Raw genomic sequence first — 19638 nt, 5'->3', positions numbered from 1 at the left:
CTGTTCTCCTCGTGTGTGTAGATATCTACCTATTTAACCTATGCACATTTACACTCAACATTGACACTGTGCGGTCTGATCCACATCACCTGTACACACTTGTCAGCCACAACATTAAAACTGCCAAACATTGTTCAGTTCTCCCTTTTGCCTCCCACACAGTTCGGGTTCATTGGGAAGTGAACACAGGCCCACCACGAGGCTGGCAGGAGAGTCTTTAGGGGAGGGCCCTCTGCGGATCAGGCTTGTTCCAGAGCATCCCATGTTTTGTTGTTCTCCAGCGTGTGGAGGGTCTCATTGTTTTGCTGCCATTAGGGAGTGTCGTTGCTAAGGGGTTGTGGTGTCTGGTCAGCAGCAATGTTTAGGTGGGTGGTACATGTCTAAATAACATCTACGTGAACACCATAACCGGGTTTCTCAGCAGAACGTTGCATTGCAACAACATTATTGTTATTCCCTTCACCCGTCATTTGTTTTAATGTTGTTGATGATCTGTGTATATACCCCTTGTTGTTTCTTTTAAATAGGTTTCTTCCTGAATGAACCTATTCAACCTATTCAAGCGCACAAAGAACAATGTGTAAGTGGAGTCAGATTGCATGTATTTGTGTACGTGCACGCAAGGGTGGCTGAATGAAGTTGTACTTCAGTCCCAAATGTGTCTGCAATAACTTTAATAACTGAGTTGATTTTATGTTAAGGTTTACAATAGTTTTATGATTCTATCATTTTACACGTGACTATATACTAGAGGGTTTAGGTTTTGGACTTTGTTGGTCTAACAAAACAAATATTCTCAATGGGCTAAAGAGTTCTTTTCAGAATTTACCCGTGTGTTTTTATACCAAACAAGTAATATGTAAACAAATAATCACAAGTAATCCTATAACAGCTTAGCTTTGCTGATTTGTGAAGTACACCAGACAACGCCTCAACGTGAGGATCATTTCAGAGGATGAGCTCTGAATTAAGTATTCAAAACCTCTTGTTTTTCTTTCAAAGGCCTCATTGAGTCAAACACTCATGACACAACACACACGAAACTGGTCATATCTTTATCTCTCTCTGTTCCCGGCTGCTGTGACTCATCCTGGGCCGTCTGGTTTCTCTTGTAATCAAGGTGTGGTCGGGCGTCATGCAGGTGCAGGGAATGGACGCGAGCGCGAGGCGTCGTTGTAGTCTCTGTGAAAAGACACAAACCGAATACCAAAACAATTCACACCTGATGTCGTCGCCTATAATTATTTCCTGCAAAACACTCTTTTTTTCCCCACAGACCTACAGACAGTTAATGAATGGAGCAATTTTCATTGTTGCAGTAGCAATGAAAGAAACTTTGTATGTTTCATTCCGCTGCCTACATCTCTCCCCAGTACACTTCAAACACAATGCTCGGCTACAACGCCTCTCCCAGTGTGTGCAGACTGTGTGCAGGGTGGGGTCGGGCTGAGGAAGGCGGAGTCTGGGCTGAGGTGACGCTCCTTTTACAGGGCTTTTTCTTTTTTTGTTGTCCAGAGGACTGTCGGCCAGCAGCAGTGGTGGAGAGAAGTAAGGAGAAATAGTGATCCGTACCGAAGAGGGAAAAAAAACACTGCTCTGGAATAATCCTCAAAGGCTTCGTGTGTTTTTCAGAGGTAGGATTCACTCGATTTCCCGACAGTTTTTTTACCAGCTCTTAAACTGCTCTTTGTGTTTTTGTTACTTGCGGTTATTTGTCTGCTTTTTGCGCACTTAAATTGTGATTTCTCGCAGAAGGCGTTTACGCAGGAAGTGTTCGCTGGTTTTGGTCAATCTTTTTCTTATCTGGGTGCTAATTCTGCTTTGTATCAGAAATTCATTTCCGCATGCCTCAAACTGTCTCCTGCTGCTGTTGTGTTGAGTGAGTGTGTGAGTTCTTGGCGAGCTGCAGCCTCTAAAAGTTTGATGTCTTTTTTTTTTTTTTTTTTTTTTTTTTTTTGTTAACCGACGTCTTTTGTTTGCTTCTTAACTGTCCGAAGTGCCACAGAGCTATTGTGACAGATTCATCGCGACATGTATTGATCATAAAGCTGGACGTCACTTGTCAATAGGGGCCCCACAGTGTCATTGCTGGAGGTCCAAGTTTATTCTGTTGGGTCCGTTTGTGTCCACATACGAGGGGAAGGCAGGAAGGAAGAGAAGAGAAGAGAAGGAAAGAAAGAAAGAAAGAAAGAAAGAAAGAAAGAAAGAAAGAAGGTTTTACGATTGATATCGCAATGAAGTCTCATATAAAATTTTATGGACCTCATAACAGGCAAGGCAATAAAACAACAGCGAGTTTACTATCTCCTGGCTACGTACAATCAACCAGAAATAATTATTAATCATTTTATACTCTAAGTTAAGCTACAGTGAGCTCTTCATATCCTTGGTGATCATACTTGTTTTTGACACTTTGTCCGCCTTTAAAAACAATATTCACATTTTTCTGGCTTCTTATAGATCAATGAACTCAAGTTTGGACATTTGAGGCCAAACAACAGGAAAATACCATGAGCTAAGCAATGAGAGCGTGGGGGTGGGGGGATGTAACGTCATGTACTTTTGTGATTTATGACAGTGATGTGATGGTGTGTTACTATAGCTTCCGTCCACACCCACTCATCCCTCCAGGTGTTGCCTAATTCTTCCATGAAGTCATTATCTTCGCAGATGCAGGAGCACAAACATCTTTCAGTTGATTTTAAGACTGAGATCCAGTTGGGATTACCGCCGTTAACATCAGAGTCCATTTGAGACAGACTTAGACCTTAAAAGGAACCTAATCACCTATTGTTCTCGTGTCTGAGTTATTAGCAAGCATCACAAAGCGCCGAAAGCAAGCGCCAAGCGTCCGGCTTGTTTCCAGAGCAGCGCGTCCAGCTGAGGTTGTTGAATGTGTGTCAGGTTGAATAGGACACGGTGCCAATACCCTGTGCCAGCCTGGCCTCATCAAGTGGTGCAGCGGCAGACAGCAGCATGGTCGGAAAGCTGCTGCTGTCTGCCCTCAGGGAAGAGGGTGGATGGATGGTGGGACGGCAATGGGGGTGACTTACAGTAGGATTTGTAGCTACAGCTGTGGTGGGACGGTGATAATCCCCCCCCACCCCACCCCACCCCGCTTAATTCCCTGATACTGTCCTACATTAACAGAGCAAGAGGCCAGGGGATCCTTCGGGTTATAAATAGGCCTACACTTTTCAAGTGAGATTACTGCGTGGCATACATCCTAACCTTAGTTTATTTTATTATTTACCTCGTCTTTGTCTGTGTCCAGTGACGCCTGGCCGGGTACTTTCAAGGGGCTCGGTTGCAGCCACTCAGCGCGCACGTTAAGTGACCTGCTCTGTGTTTGCATGTTGCCCTGCCTTTCTGTTTTACTGTTCCCATGGAGAAGGAAATGCAGAGAGATAAAGTTTCCCGTCAGCGACGACAGGGGTTGAAGCAAAAGTGAAGTCGTGTGACGGCATTGAAATCTCCATGGGGTTCACGGCCAGAGGCCTGGAAGGAAGTCTTCACCAGACAAACACAGAGCGGGTTTATTCAAACCCGCAGCCTCCAGACATGTAGAACTCGTTTCATTACTGTAATATTACATCTAATGAGCAAGAAACCAACGCTAATCTGCTTTCATAGGGGATAATTTCATTTTAAACCATAAAAGTAAACCAATCAAGGACGGCCAGAGTAGGCGATTTCCAGTCAAAGCATTTATTTAAGACATACCCTAACAAAAGCAGCAGCAGTGACCAAACTGTCACAGACAAAACACAAGATCGCAATTGTCTGCCAGAGTGCAGTGATATAATGCTGAGCAAGTGGAGCTGGCGTCGCCCAGCTCAACCCTGAAGTTAATTATTTACCTTCAGCTGTTCTCATGGCTGGATCTGACAAGAGCACGAAAAAACGTCCCTCACTTAAAATGTCACAGGCCTAATGGCTGCTGCTGCGTCTTCCCTTCACTTTCACTTTAAAACCATCACGAATGTCTGCCAGGTTGGTCATCTTAAGCCAGCTCTTATCAAAGCTGTCCAAAACACCCACACATCAGTCTGACAGCGAGCAGGAAATAGCTGAATCCCACTGTTTTCTCCATGAATACATTACCATCGATAATTTTTTCATCACTGTCAAGGAGGGAGTGAACTAGACTCCAGCACTGACTCAAAAGACAAAGTTTTCACAGTCGGATGATTTGGCTTCTCATTGCAGCGACTCCTGACTGATGACTCCTGCGGTGTGTGTTTTTCTTCGCCTCCTCCCTGTCCCTTAATTACACTTCTATGAGAGACTGAAGTGAGGGCAGCGAGGGTGTGGTAGAAACCAAAATCAAATCAACAGGGAAGCTCGACTCGTTAGAGATGCGAGGTCTCACAAGGAAGTTGGTTCTGCATATGTTGAGAGCCGAAGCCTCGTGCCTTGCTTGTTTTCTTTGTTTCCCTGCCTTTGCAAGATTCCATGCGCGCACGGGTTGTGAAAACCGTGCGAGCCTGGTGCCTGTGCATAATTTACAAAACACTGGATAAACTGAAAAAAAAAAACTCCTCATGGGCGTTTGTGACAATAAAGGCTGTTATTCTGTTTTTCATTTTTTTTCCTTTGCGCCTTGTCAGTTGACGCTCTTGTGGGTCTGATCTGACGACATCCGCGTACGAAACAAATGATGTGCTGCTGCCGGAGGAATTCGCTCAGTTTTTAATATTGCAAACTTTTACATATTTAGTTGTTTTGTTTTTTTCTTTTAACGAACTAAATGAAATGAACAAACCGTCAACTTGCCGTACCCTTTGGGGTCCCTGCTCTCTCCAGCACCCCTCCGCCGCTGCTCCCTCGTGCCTCTAATCTCCCTGAAAAATTAATCATCTGTCACATCGCCTCAGCGCTCTGGCGCACGCTGATGCGTAGCGGTGGCGGTTCAAGGCTCCCTGTCGGGCCTTTAAAATGGGGCTTTGGATGCGGCGTTGGCCACCGAACTTGGCCCGTGAACACACAGAGCCATCTTGATGTGCTTCAGCCTTTTTGGTGGCATTCAGTGGGGACACTTGAGAGAGGTTTCCTTTTCACTGGGACGGCAGTCAATGGGACAATGCGGCTACTCTTTTCCTCTCTACCCCAAAGTAACACAGGCGCCCTCTGTGCTATCAGACACTTAGTTCATCCTTTTCCTTCCTACCAGCAACCAAACAACATTGAGGGGGGGGGGGGTGTATCCTTCTTCCTGCAGGTCCACAGACTAAATCTGTGCCCTTTCTTCAACCAAACCTTCAGTAACTGTGTATCTAAGGCTCATGTAAAACTAAATATATCCATTAGGCCTCCACATTTTTGTGTTGCCTTGTTGTTTCTTATATAAAGGACGATCTTTGGATATGCTAGACTTCAGCTCCTCCCACCGTATCTGATGTGAGCCATTTAGTGCACTTTGTTCCTTTTCCTTCAAATGAGAGTTTATTGCTACACGGTATACACCCCTTTTTACTCATTCCCCTCTCCTTTATCAGTTCCCTGTAATCTGATTCTCATCTGCACTTGGGCACCTCCTCCGAGACTGCTCGCATTTCCTTTGATTCACCGCGCGATCCCACGGAAAGCAAACAACAACAACTATACACCATTAAGTTTTTGCTTTTCACAGCCACTGCGCCCATCGTCCTAATTTGACTCGCTGAAGCAGCTGCAAATCTGACAAATCAAGGAGCCATTAGCCATTCCGCTTCTTATTTTATTCATTGGCAGTGGTTGACTGTGTTGCTGGGAATGTTTCCAGATCAGGCAAGGGGGAGCAGCAGTCTGCGCTCTATCTGCCACAGTTAGACAAATTCAGTTTGCGTGTTGCACAAGTGCGCACCACTAACATTTTATCATCTGTGGGCTCTTGGCGTGGTGACGTTGCCGTGGTCTGGATTTTATCAGCTGCCTGTTACATTCGGATGATGCATGCTCGTTCTCCAAGAGTTTGGGCCTTTACAAAATTTCACGATCTGAGTTGCGCGACGTGACGTTAAGGTGGTGGCGCACCGTATTCTCCCGTCTACGGGAACAGAAGGTGCAGCTTCTCTTTATAGACTTCCCCTCTCCGACCAGACGGCCAAGCAGCGTTGGTGAGTCAGATAATGTTGACCACCACTTCCTGTCACCCACCACAATAAATCCATTAGCTGTGCACCACTTCACATCCTCCCGTATTGATTCATAGCTAACAGCTATCCAGTTGGCCCCTGCTGCTGCCATTACAGTGCCATAACGGCCATCGTTACACAAGTAGGGGACGAGAGGCATGTGGGCCGAGGGGACCGGGAGGGTTAGTGGATGTGTTAAGCTGTATCCCACTGGGACATCAGAGCCTCAAGTCTGCGGAGAAAGGATGCAGAGAGCACAATGTCAGCTTCCGTCTGGAGACTCAGCTGGCCGGGCTCGGCCATTCTGTCTGTCGGGGAGGTTTGGGCCGCGTGAGCGCAGGCTGTGTGTTAAGGTCATCTGGGAAACACTTCATAGTAAGAGGAGTGTCGGTTACATGTCAGGGAACATATATGTGTCAGGGCGTGAGTGGGGGACAAGGGGGAGAGTGGGTGCGGTGGCCTATATGTCAAATAGTTTATCTGTCCAGATGGCGCAAGAAGCTTTACAGATGTGCGCTAAAATAATCTTCTTCATTTGCGTGTCAGCCTAAACATAACATTAGCCGAGCCTGTTAGGAGCCACAGAAGCACCAGACGAGGCCGCGTTTCTGCAACAAAGCCTGTGACGCTCTCGTCGCCAAGAAAATATTCATTTAACGCGGACGATTAATAACGAGGCTGCTCCGAGTTTAGATTATCAGAGCGTTGCTTGCAGTAAAGCAGCTTGTATTTATAGGGTGTTATTTGCGGAACCTGTTGTTGTTCCCTTTTGGTTTTGCATGAACTCATCAAAAAAGCATTATCCCGAGCCTTTGTGCTAAGCAAAACGGTAACAGAAGCAGAGCAGCGTCTCATCAGGACCCCGGCGAGAAAACAAACAAGCGTTTTTTCCAGGATGTTAAAAATATTCCTTTGAACATGGGTGTAATTGTGCCATCTTAATACGCAAAAGTCCACCAGCGGCAACAGCAAAATACCAAAGGCATGTTGTTTAGACCCCTGCCTGCCAGCTAAATAACGAATCGCTGCAAACTCTGTAGAGTGTGTTAGGAGCCACTTGAATAAGACTGGAACATGACCAGGGTTCATCTCCAGCCCACCCCCCACCCACACCACCCCCCCTGCCCGGGCCTCTTCCCTGACCTGATTCAATCCTGCTGTGATACAAAGGAGAGCTTAGGCCAGCAAAGTCAAAACTCTGGCCTGCTGGAATGTTTTTGTCATCACTACGCTTAGTTTTTCGACTTTTTAATTAGTGGGCGGAAGCGGAGGTGATGAGCGAAATGTAAGCGTCCCTCCAGCTATTAGGTGTATTCGTCCTCACCCACTCATGCAACAAACGCTCTGCTCCGCCGCCACACCCTTACTGAGAGCCTGTCACCGCTGTGGAGACACTCCCTGTCTGACATGCCTGAGGGGGGGGGGGGGGGGGGGGCAGGACAGTGCATGTGTCCTCACTATACGTTACTCATTATTTGTCATTGTAGCCGTGTCCTCACAGTAACTGCCGATGACTCATGTAGAAGTAGAAGAGGAGAACGGTGAAAATGTCCAAATCGTGTACTTTTTTTGCTCAGTGCGTGATTTACGCTCAGACGCACTCCGGGACAGTTTGAATGTATGGTGTCGGTGTGGAATGTCACGCCAGTGTTTCAGTATCCGTCTCTGCTTTTCTGTTTCAACTCGCTCGCTGGCAGCTTTCACCGATACGCATTCCTGACTTTTACTGTGCAGTTTGTTTTTTTTTCTTCTTCTTCTTCTTCTCTCCTGAACCCTTTGACAGAGGCTGTTGCTTAACAGGATAGTGGGAGGTGACGGGCGTGAAATGCGTGTTATTCCGAAGCATGGCTTCCATGTAAGCGCGTGGGCGGGTGACTGCTGGTGGCAGCGGCGGTGACGGAGCAAGGTCCAGCTAGAGTGAAAAAAGATGCATCACTCATTAACTGGAAGAGGGCAAAGTCCAGTCAGAAGTGCACAGTTCAACCGAGAGCTGCTTCTCTGCGCTGAACGCTGTGGGAGGGGCGTGTAGATAAGCTTTGTTCTCGCCATAATATGCAAAACAATGTTCCTTTTTATTGGAATTGTTTGCTCAGCTTTGGCTTTTATTGACTTTACATTATTTTAAATCCAAGCTGTCAAGCGGTTTTCTGTACTTGGACCACAGTTGTGCGTTTGTAGAAGTGGCTCGGAAAAAAAAGGGTTTGGGAGAAGCGCAGTTATCTGAAAACAAGTGCCCGGAGCTCCAGACATCAGATGGGTCAGCAGATAAAGCCCCCACGGACTTTCAGCTACCTAGGCGATAGGCGGGGCGTGTCGCAGCGTTGCAACAGTTGGCTGAACCCACTGCCTCGCCCAGGGAAACAAAGACTGCACAAACACCGTCCCTGATTTACAGACAACGTGAAAGTTCTCTGTGAACAAAAAGTCACATGTACCTGATTTTACACCGGCGGTGACTCCGCCCGTTTAGCGGTGGATGATCATGATCTATGTGTTTAACTTAGAAAGCAGATGAGCATTTAGTTTGTCAGTTTATTCCCGGTGACGTGTGCGTGTGACACATTATTCTGTGGTCATTTTTTTTACCGTTTCGACACATAACCCCTCACTTTTAAAAAGTGGACACACCTTTTAGTGAGAAAGGTGGGACCGCGCACTGTTTGCCTGCATAGTTGACTGTGGTCTGATGAGTCAGTGCTTTATCTGAAAGGTGACATGTAGCTGCAAGCTCAGACAGTCATGTGGGGCCTGGTCGTGCAGGATTCCGTGCCAGATGCGCTACTGACGAAGCTGAGCCGAAGTTTCCTGTAAAAGTGAAAAGGGGGGGCATCTTAACTGAAGATCGGTATTTTGTAAATAAAACAAACACGCAGACTCTGAAGTGGGATCTTGTCCCTACAAGTGACGCAGAGAGGAAGTCGACAGCTGATTTACACATTTTGTCGCCGTCAGTTTCATATATTTTTTTTAATAGAAACCCCTGACAAAGAGCTACAGTGATGTGCACACACACGCCAGTACACATCTGTAGGACAAAAGCCGGGCTGAGGGACTGAAACACATATTTCAGAGGGAAGGGAAGATGCGGGGGTGTTTCTTTTGCTTGTACACTGTGTACAACCCCAGCGTCAGTCAGGGAGACAAAACAATTCATGTTTTTCACGAATTATAACGCACTTATCGGTCAGTTTCCATTACAGCACTCACCGCATTGTTATGTTGTTTGTTCCATGAAGATGAATGAACGCACAGGTGAAGCTGAAAGGACTTTGAGCTGTGACTTGTTTTATGAGTGGTGAAGAGGGAAGATAGTCGATTATTACGCCACAAGCAACAACCAGATGTCACAGAAAACAACCTCGGTGATGGAGATGTTTATTTCCCGTTCCCGTTTGAGCTGTTTACTTCTAGGCATTGCCGTGCGTAGAGACCCCTCCTCATCCATCATGCCTCCGCTGCAGTGCCTGCAAAACATGTACACGCACGCAATCCGGCCCAGCTATGTGCTGTGGGACAGTCAGATGTCTGACAACACTTGTAAGCAGCACAGTGAATGCATTGTACTGTGGGTCATATGTTGCATGCAGCGGCGGGCAGCTGTTACAAATGCAGATTTTCATGTGAAGTATTTGGGCGGTGGATGACCTGCAGGCCGTGGCCAAGGGGAGATAGAAAACAGCTTCCGCTGTTCAGAGTTCACGTCGGATCCGTCAACTCTCTTCTAAGCATTATTTGTTCCTTCTCTTTATACACAAAAGAGACCTCAACAAAAGAATTCATTTATAAGTGCTGGAAGGGGATTCATTTAATCTTTTAGTATTTCAAAAAGTCTGTGATTCACATGTACACATGTTGAGACCTTTTTTTTTTTCGGTTGTTTACCTGGTTCGAAATTCCAACTAAATGTGGTGAGGTAAATTATTTTTGTTGGAAAAAGTAATGACGAAGGAGGCGTGGAACAAACATGCACCAGCAAGTAGCAAACAGGGAGGCGGTTAAGCAATGTCGAGCGTTGTCGGAAAGAAGCCACACAACCTGCGCGGTGGTGTTGTCTAATTTGCATACTGGAGGAAGTTTATTGTTTTAAGGACAAAAGTTAAAGCCGAGTAGTAGGATTTGTTTTAAAGATCTGGACATGTGTGTGTGTGTGTGTGTTTGTGACGAGAAGTGTGCTCACTGTCTCGTGTACACACTCACACCCTTTCTCATACACTGGAATCGAAACCTGACGAGCAGGTTCCTGAATGCTGCACGTCAGCCGCAGGCTACTCCCACTGCTGCAGGAGCAGAGGCCGGAGGTGGAAGGTCACTCTGACTGCTTCGAATTTCTGGCTTACAGCTGTCTCTCAGTTCACTGCACTTTCCCTCCCACACGAGCAACGTCCGCCCCTCTGTGTTGTCATCATTAGGGCAGGTCCCTCCTGTGAGCCGTCACACCGCAGGAGTGTATAAATATATATAGAGAAAAAAAAAGTATGACAGTCTAGAGAGACTATGAAGGGAATATGTAGCGAGTTGAGGAAGGAATGCTGGAAATCCTGACTCTGGTTTTTTTCTCTGTGTCTTAGGTTTTCTCCATCATTGCTTTGGTAACAACAGACCACAATGGCAATGCAAAGTAAGTCTTTCAGTTTTTATTTTTGATCATTTTAGTGGATTTCAAGTGTGTTTTCGTACTGTAGTGAATTTATGTTGATGTATTTTGCCTATATCATTGCGTTGTTTTGGAAAGCCAATGAACTTTGAATACTTCCAGCTATTGTTTTCATACGTTTTGCACTTCCCTGTAACAAAAGATAGCTAAAGGTTGCTTCTATAAAAAGGTTCCTTTACTTGCTATAGAAATAAAACTCTCATCTCAAGGGAAAAATTATTATTATCATTATTATTTGTGAATAATTCAATCTGATTCCTCTCACTTCAGTATTTATTTAATCTCTTGCTTTAAATGACTTCCTTAACACATGTGACGTGCCCTGTTCCTCTGTCCTCTGCAGTGGGTGAGATGGACGGCTCTGTGAAGGTGGCACAGTGGCAGCAGACCATGTATGGCATAGATTCAGGCATCCAGTCCGGAGCCACCACAGTCAGAGATGACGACGGAGAGTACACCACCAAGCAGTACACCATGACCACCACCACCATGACGACAGAGCCCGGTAAGACAGAGCGCGCCTCGAGCCGGTTAATATGTTCCTCTAATCACCTGCAGGCTGTGATATCATTGTCTCTTGTCTCGATAGACTTGGATTCCCAGTACACACTGACCAGAGCCCAGCGGGTGCGGGCTGCCATGTTCCCAGAGACCATGGAGGGAGGCACCACCATTCTGTCCACTCAGACCGACCCGTCCCAGATGACTAACGTCCAGCGGCTGGCTGAGCCGTCTCAGATGCTCAAGGCGGCCATCATCCACCTGATTAATTACCAGGACGATGCCGAGCTGGCCACGCGCGCCGTGCCGGAGCTCACCAAGCTGCTCAACGATGAAGACCAGGTGATGATCATGAAGATGTGCCCATGTACATAGACATCAGACGTCAGTGTGGAATTTGGTTGAAATTTGCCTTTAACTGGACACATCGTTTGGAAAGTAGTCAAACTACTGTAGACTGAGAGAAAAACAAGAGAAACAGTAAATGCATTTAATGCTAAAGTGTTCTCTGTAGAGATGCCATTTAGAGTAGATATTGTGAATTGTAAGGTTGTTGTGCACAATGGTCCATTGTTGTGGCTCACTGAGTTGAACAGAGACATCGCTTTACACCTGGTGCTAAATATGGAGGTAGCACCAGGAGCTGGTTAGCTTAGCTTATGTTGGCAGACAAACATGGTTTTGTCCCTACATGTGAAAATCTGCCCACCACTCTGGCAGAATTTCAATCATTAACACATACAAAAACTCAGGCGTAAAACAGCAAAGTAAAAAACACTTTTAGAAAACCATTTATTAAACCAACATCTATTCATCAATAGTTTAAGTCCTTAAACTGTTTTATCCTTGTATCTCTCTTATGATTTTTAAAATCTGGTTAGCCAAATTTGAATTTAATTTAGAGCTATCACCAAGAACTAAGACTGTTTAAGATCAAATTCATTTTTATTTGCAGCCCCACATTTTTATCCCGTCTATACAGATAAAATTTCATTGTCAGAGAATGCCCTCACTTTCATTCTTGGTCAAACAGGAATTCTAAAAATGAATTCTTCTCTTTTTCCCTTCGTCTCCAATCATCAGGTGGTGGTCAGCAAGGCGGCGCAGATTGTCAACCAGCTCACGCGCAAGGAGGCGTCCCGCCGTGCGCTGATGCAGTCCCCTCAGATGGTGGCAGCGGTGGTGCGGGCCATGCAGAACACGAGCGACATGGAGACGGCAAGGGCCACGGCCAGCATCCTGCACAACCTCTCCCACCAGAGAGAGGGCCTGCTCTCCATCTTCAAGTCCGGAGGAATCCCCGCTCTTGTCCGAATGCTCAGGTACTTCTGGGCCAATCACTTCATTCATCACAGTTTGATCTTTTTCTTAGTTGCTTGTGAACTCATAATGTATAATAGTAGTCTACACATATGACGGAGCATATCCGCACCAAGGAAAAGCACTTCCAGATTGCATTAAATCTTTGCTGAGGCATGGCCCCTAAATACAGACAATCACATTGTTCTGATGTTTAATGGAGAGAGCCTGGAAAGGCGACACTGTAAAGCAGCCAGAGGCTCACTGAAGAACCTTGTTGTTGCTCCTACCATTAGTTTAGCTCAGGCACATTCTCCGGAGAGTGTTGACTGGTAGTCTGGGAAATGTAGAAAATCAGATTGAGACAGACCTTAGCGATTTAAGAACGTCATGAGTGATGGTATCTGAGCATGAACACACCCAGTCGTGGAATGTTCCTGTGAAGAACAATCCTGTCGTGATATTGTGATGCCCTCTAAGCACAGCCGTTTCCCTTCCTCAGCTCCCCCATGGAGTCTGTGCTCTTCTACGCCATCACCACCCTCCACAACCTGCTGCTGCACCAGGAGGGAGCTAAGATGGCCGTGCGCCTGGCCGACGGCCTGCAGAGGATGGTTCCCCTGCTGAAAAAGAGCAACCCCAAGTTCCTGGCCATCACCACAGACTGCCTGCAGCTGCTGTCCTATGGCAACCAGGAGAGCAAGGTGTGTGTGTGTGTGTGTGTGTGTGTGTGTGTGTGTGTGTGTGTGTGAGACTGACGGTTACATATTGTCCTAGCACATCTAATAATATGGTTGGTGCGTTTCACAGCAGCCAAGCATTGTAATGTGAAGCTGTTGAAGTTTTCCTGCATGTGCGTGCTTGACTTGTTTCGGGTGTGGCATGTGAACCGAGTCGTTCAGGTACTTAAACAGCGAGGCTTTGGGTGTGGTTACTTGTTCAGAAGAGTCAAATGTGAGAGGGTTAATAGGGGTTGATGTGCCTGGACAGGTTGGGGCTTTGTTAGAGTTGCATCGTAAAATGAAGGGATTTCGATTTCCACAAATGAAGCCTGAATATTAAAAAAAAAAAAAATGAATCAGCACTTTACATGGCAACATACTCACAAATGCTGCATTTAACAGCTCATCATTCTTGCCAACGGAGGTCCTGAGGGTCTGGTTCACATCATGAGAAACTACAGCTACGAGAAGCTGCTGTGGACCACAAGCCGCGTGCTCAAAGTCCTTTCTGTGTGTCCGAGCAACAAACCCGCCATTGTCGAGGCTGGTATGTAAAATGTCTTCCTTGTGTGCACGCACCTGTGTGTACAAGATAGTCATACAGGTGTGTCAGCTTTTTGTTGCCTGAACTGTAGCCAGTGTCTCCTCGACAACGCAATTTATGTGACGCTGCTGAGTGATTGGACTTCTATGTTTGCTGCAGGTGGGATGCAGGCTCTGGGTCAACACCTCATGGGGTCCAGCCAGCGCCTGATGCAGAACTGCCTGTGGACTCTCAGGAACCTGTCTGATGCTGCCACCAAGCAGGTTTGTGTCTTAGGTTTATTTCCGTTTCCCTTCTCTTTTTGTTCGCTACCTGCACCTGGAAAACTCATGAGAAATTGATTGTCATTTTCCAGGAGGGTATGGACAGTCTGCTGCAGGTCCTGGTGGGCCTTCTCTGTTCAGAAGACCTCAGCATGCTCACCTGTGCCACCGGCATCCTGTCTAACCTCACATGCAACAACGCTCACAACAAATCGCTGGTCACCCAAAGCAACGGCATCGAGGCACTGATCCAAGCCATACTGCGTGCTCGCGAGAAGCAGGATGTGACTGAACCGGCCGTTTGCGCTCTGCGCCACCTGACTTCACGCCACCACCAGGCTGAGGTGGCCCAGAATGCAGTGAGGACCTGCTATGGCATCCCTGCCATAATCCAGATGCTCAACCAGCCCTACTACTGGCCTGTCATCAAGGTAGAGTCTAGTTATTGGGAACGTGTTATCTCAATGAAATGTGGCTGTTTAGGAAAAATGGCGGAAAGGGTCCTAGAGCCTAGATAGATAGATGGACAGATGGACAGAGACAGATGGACGGAGGAGATGGCAGCTAGGGCAGGGACCCAGAGTTTCAATCAGCCTGAAAGAGCATGATATGCCTTCAACAGCCAGAGCAGCATGTTTCACAAGAACAGCTTTTAGAGGAATAAACAACAGCAGTTGGTTGTATTTGTAATGGAGACAAAAACTGGATTTTTTTTCTTAACAGATGTTTTTCTTGCTGAGCTATTTAAGAAAACTGTGTCGTGATTGTATCTATTTCGCTCTTTTTCCTGCCTGAAGGCTGCAGTTGGCCTGATCCGTAACCTGGCCTTGTGCAGGGAGAACCAAGCCCCTCTGAGGGACGCAGGAGCGATTCCCCGCCTGAACAACCTGCTGATCAAAGCCTACCAGGATGCCCAGAAGCACGGCTCATCCAGCCAGCAGACATACCAGGTCAGTCAGCCGCGAGCGTCAACTAACATTTATCCAGGAAACTGGTAGCTTTTCTGTAGATCAACATATACCCCTTCAATGTGGTTCACAGGATGGAGTGAGGATGGAGGAGATCGTGGAGGGCTGCACAGGCGCTCTGCACATCCTGGCCAGAGATCCTATCAACAGAGAAGAGATCGCCAACCTTCAGCTCATTCCTCTACTTGTCCAGGTACCAAACGGAGGAAACACAAGCCGTCGCATTTCCTTCTGTTCATAACCAGCTGCGTTTACGTTCATTTCGTTTTTTTAACCACTCCCTTCTCAACCTTTGCAGCTGCTCTACTCTCCAGTGGACAATGTGAAGCGCGTGGCAGCAGGCGCCCTGTGTGAGCTGTCTCTGGACAAATCATCCGCTGAGATCATCGACGGCGAGGGAGCATCTGCTCCACTGATGGAGCTTCTCCACTCCAGCAATGAGGGCATCGGTAGGACACCCGGATAATGCAGTGTGATAAGCTTACCGTAATGCAGCATTTAGTTGTAGCTGGGAAGCAGCACAGTCAATTTACTCGAGTGCTGTACTTACTGTAAGTGCAGCTTCCAGGTGCTCACGTTGAACACGATGACTGTGCCTTCTTTCTGAGACAGTATACTTTTTATATCGACACCTAACAACGGTGGGATCATAAAGCAACGTTTAGTGTCTCACTATTGCAGACATTACCTAATTTAGCTTGATGATTTACATTACAGTATTTTTTTTTTAATCTCAATAAAGAGAACTAGTACTTGCGTTACTGCTTACTTGTAAGCAACGTCTTTCCAGGATATGAGGCCAACGCCTAACTTGGCATAGGTAATGAGCAACTTGGATTTCATTTTGTGGGTGTGTGAGTGTTTCCACTGAGATGCGGAGAATAAAATACCTCCGCGCACAATTGAATAGTTCTACCCATTATGTTATAAACAAACAAAAGTTGCATCACTACGCCACTGTTACTCTGAAACACCGCACAAGACACGCCCAAATAATTCAATTGCCTGTCTGATCTTCTCTAAGGCTCAATTAGTTCCAAACAGGGCGGCTCCAGGCCCAGCGAACACAAAACAAACACAAACAAATCGTTGTGCATGAGAGAAGGCAGCTTCCAGGGACGCAGATTAGTCTTTAGTTCAATGTAGCAATTAAACAAACATTATGTAACATGTTATTATGTGAGCTTTAGAGTTGCTGAAGCCACGCTTTCTTATCTTTTGGAATCAGACTAGTTTTTCAAGTTGAGCTCCGCTTACCAGCTCTTAACTGTTGCTTCATTTTTAGTTTAGAAATGAGAGAGGTCCCTGTCTTTTCTTACGTTTTTTTGCTACTTTTAGCTTAAATACTTCAGTTTATATTTTTAAAATTTGTCATGCATGCACAAAACAGCCCAGACGTGTCTCAAAGTTCATTAAGAGCTGCCTTTTAGGACATTTAATTGACTTGTCTGTTAGTGGGTACACCATTAAAAACAACCACAGAGTTCCACAGAGGAGAAATAAAAAAACATCAACCTGGTAGACAGAGGAGCACAGCCCTGAGAGGACGAGAGGAAACGCAACTGTGAGATGTAGAAAATTAGATTATCACTGCACAGTAAGTCAAGGAAAGGTTACCCGTGCACACGCTTCCTTGTCGGCAGTAAAAAGAAGGACTTAATGACCAGAACCTCGGAGGATTCATCACCAGCCTTAAAAACAGAAAGGCCAGGCCTGCAAATCTGTGCGAACCTACTCAAATGAATGTAGCATCTGCCAGTTTATTGGGTCTAAATTACAACATCGTCCGTTTTCTTAATGTGGTCTGTATGCCACTCCAAATATTATGCTTTTGAAGTTTATATGCGATCACTTATTTAACTTAAAACACCTAAAATGTGACACATTATAACAGCTTCTGTGACTTTTACTTTTTCATTCACCACTAAATTACTGATTCTTTCTCCTTCAGCTACTTACGCTGCAGCTGTGCTCTTCCGCATCTCCGAGGATAAGACCTCAGACTACAAGAAGCGAGTGTCAGTGGAGCTCACACACTCTCTGTTCAAACACGACCCGGCCGCCTGGGAGATGGTGAGTGTGTGTGTGTGTGTGTGTGTGGCACCCTCTGCTGCCAGAACACCTGCAACTGAACATCTCATTTTAGTATATGACTATTATATCAGCTCTTGTGGTTTTATATCAGTTAAATCCCAGAAGGTCTGTCTCATTCTGCGCCGCTGAAAAAAAATACGCCAATTGATTATAAGAATGTAATTTACACTTAAAGGGGTATTGATAAGCTGTCTGTGTTACATGTTTTTTGACCCTTGCCCTCTTGTGACCTCCCCTCAGGCTCACAACGCTACGCAAATGGAAGGAGCCTATCCAGATGGTGAGTAGCGATGGCAGAAATGTGCACATGCAGCACATTCCAAAGCGGGTCACTCCAACAAGCGTGGATACTGAGTTAGCAGGCTGCCTCCCTGCAGTGGCGCTTACATTATCTTTAATTAACAAAGCTAATACATAGTACCTGTTGTTGACACATAAATACATTTATATCGCAAAGCAGCTCAGTCCTTCTGTTATATTTCTTGCTCTCATATCTCTATAAATGAATCAATGCATCTTCCGTTATTCCGTCGTGTTTCGGTTTTTGTCCTTTGTCTGTGTTCGCGTCTTTCTTTAAATTTTGACCCTTTCCTCCACTTGACATCTTTTCCTTTTATGGTTTGGCATTCTTCCACCACGAGCAGAGAGGCTCCAGCGGCTCAAAGGTTCAGCTGCTCTTCTCTCTATTATCACAGCGTGGCTAGAACTGTAGAATAAATGTGGATTTCCAGCATCTTTGACTGCGTGCGCTGTGTGCTGCCACAGTGGTAACCAGAGCAGTAAAAAGTGACGACTCATGCAGCGATGTGCAGCTACTAAACTAAACCAATGTTGTTTTCTCTTGCAGAGCTGGAGGACTACGGAGGCTATCCAAGTGGCATGCCCCTAGAGCCCATGGAAATGATGCATGACGAGTACCCCAGCAGCATGGCCTACGAGAGGCAACAATATGGTGACCAATATTAAAGGTCAGTGCTCGGTGACGCTGGGTCAACCAGTCGCCTTTTAAATGATTTACTGTTCGGTAACAGTTTAACGCGTGAAAAACATAACATAAGCTCAACTGAAGTGAGGCAAAGTCCTAAATACTGTGAATACAAAATAATGTTTTTTACTTATTTATTTTTAACTACATACACAGATTAGAGATTAATGATTAAATGTGTAGGATCAGTGTTGTAGATATTGGATTATTTTCATTTTTATTTTATTAATCACTTGCTTTTCAACCTAAACTCACTGTTTTTCTTGCTTGACTACGTGCCATTGACATTTGTTTGTTTTTTTTGTTTTTTTTTACGATTGTTGAAAAAAAAAATCTCTTTTTTTCTTCCCATCATCCCAGAGGAGAAATAAACAAGCGGAGGCAGAGGAGCTGAAGTGGGATGCGATGATGAGACAAAGGATAACAAGAGGACACGGTCATCAGCAGCTCTTCACCTGAAATAATATATGCAATTATCTTAGAGTAAGGGACTCCTAATCTTAACAGGGCTTTGTTTTATAGCGTAATTTTGCTGATTATAACTCTGACAGTGACTTTGCTTGTAGGTTTCTGTTGGAGTATCTTTTACGAGTGTGTGCATGTGAGTATGTGTGTTAATGCTTTCGGGTGGGTGTTCTATGCCAAAGAGATTTTATTTTGTGATGATAATCGTGTAGCCTCCTTTTTTTTTTTTTTTTAAGAAAAAGAAACAAAGAAAAAGAGAATAATGGTTGAAAACACTGCCACAGGTGTCTCAATGTGCACAGTGCACCTACTCACCGCTCCGCTTAATGCCTTTGTAACAGACACTACTGTCTTTGCTGTAGTTTTGACTTTATATACTGTCGGCTTTCTCCCACTGTGACACAGGAGTCAGTGAAGGTAACACTTCAGTCTTGTGGCACTAATTGAGTAAGAGGGACGTGTGGAGGTCTTAGAGAGGGCAGTGTAGGGCCGTTCCCCGCTCCTAATGTACTCAGCTGATTACAGGTGGTGTGGATGATCAAGACAGAGGTTTGTTTTTTTTTTTTGTTTTTTTTTTATCACTTGTTTCTCATCTTTTATAAGTTATTAACTGGGAAAAGTAAAATGTCATTACCAGAATACCAACAGAGATGTCTTTGATTTTGAAGAGAATATTATGTCTGTAGCAAGAAAACAGCGCAAAGCAAATTAATATGGTTTCATTTATCTGATTTCACAAGTCGACACATGAGATAATACCGTCGGGGATGGCCCTACAGCTGGAGCAAACTACTGACAGGGAAATTTGTCTTTCTACTTAATAAGAGTTTTTACTGAAATTTTGTTTAATAAAAATAAAGGATATATTAAACGTGTTTTGTCGTTTGTGTTTTTTGCGTCAGAGGTGAGAAATGTTCCCCCTCTTATGCTGCATCGCATCCGTCATAACGACTCTGGAGGCTGTTACCCATGTCCCATGTTCCCCAGACAGATGCCAAGCAAAGCTAATGTTGCTCATCCAGCATAT

General features: G+C 45.4%; 1 protein-coding gene across 1 annotated transcript; it reads left to right on the top strand.

Annotated features, from left to right (window-relative positions):
* The first annotated feature begins 1480 nt into the window (after positions 1–1480).
* On the top strand, positions 1481–19486 carry jupa (junction plakoglobin a). The gene is made up of 16 exons (XM_047579316.1): positions 1481–1634; positions 10685–10734; positions 11114–11275; positions 11360–11613; positions 12355–12593; positions 13073–13274; positions 13695–13839; positions 13996–14099; positions 14192–14530; positions 14897–15049; positions 15141–15260; positions 15366–15516; positions 17019–17140; positions 17402–17441; positions 18009–18129; positions 18507–19486. The coding sequence occupies exons 2-15, from the start codon at positions 10722–10724 to the stop codon at positions 18125–18127; spliced, it is 2163 nt and encodes a 720-aa protein (XP_047435272.1). The 5' UTR covers positions 1481–1634; positions 10685–10721; the 3' UTR covers positions 18128–18129; positions 18507–19486.
* Positions 19487–19638: the final 152 nt, after the last annotated feature.

Source organism: Mugil cephalus, chromosome 2 (genome assembly GCF_022458985.1).
Source record: "Mugil cephalus isolate CIBA_MC_2020 chromosome 2, CIBA_Mcephalus_1.1, whole genome shotgun sequence".
NCBI lineage: Eukaryota > Metazoa > Chordata > Actinopteri > Mugiliformes > Mugilidae > Mugil > Mugil cephalus.
This window is presented reverse-complemented; position numbering and strand designations above follow the sequence as displayed.

Excerpts from the sequence above, each read along its gene's own strand:
- jupa (XM_047579316.1), top strand. Across the intron at positions 13,840-13,995 it reads ACCCGCCATTGTCGAGGCTG|GTGGGATGCAGGCTCTGGGT; the intron begins GTATGTAAAATG and ends TGTTTGCTGCAG. Across the intron at positions 15,517-17,018 it reads CTCCAGCAATGAGGGCATCG|CTACTTACGCTGCAGCTGTG; the intron begins GTAGGACACCCG and ends TTTCTCCTTCAG.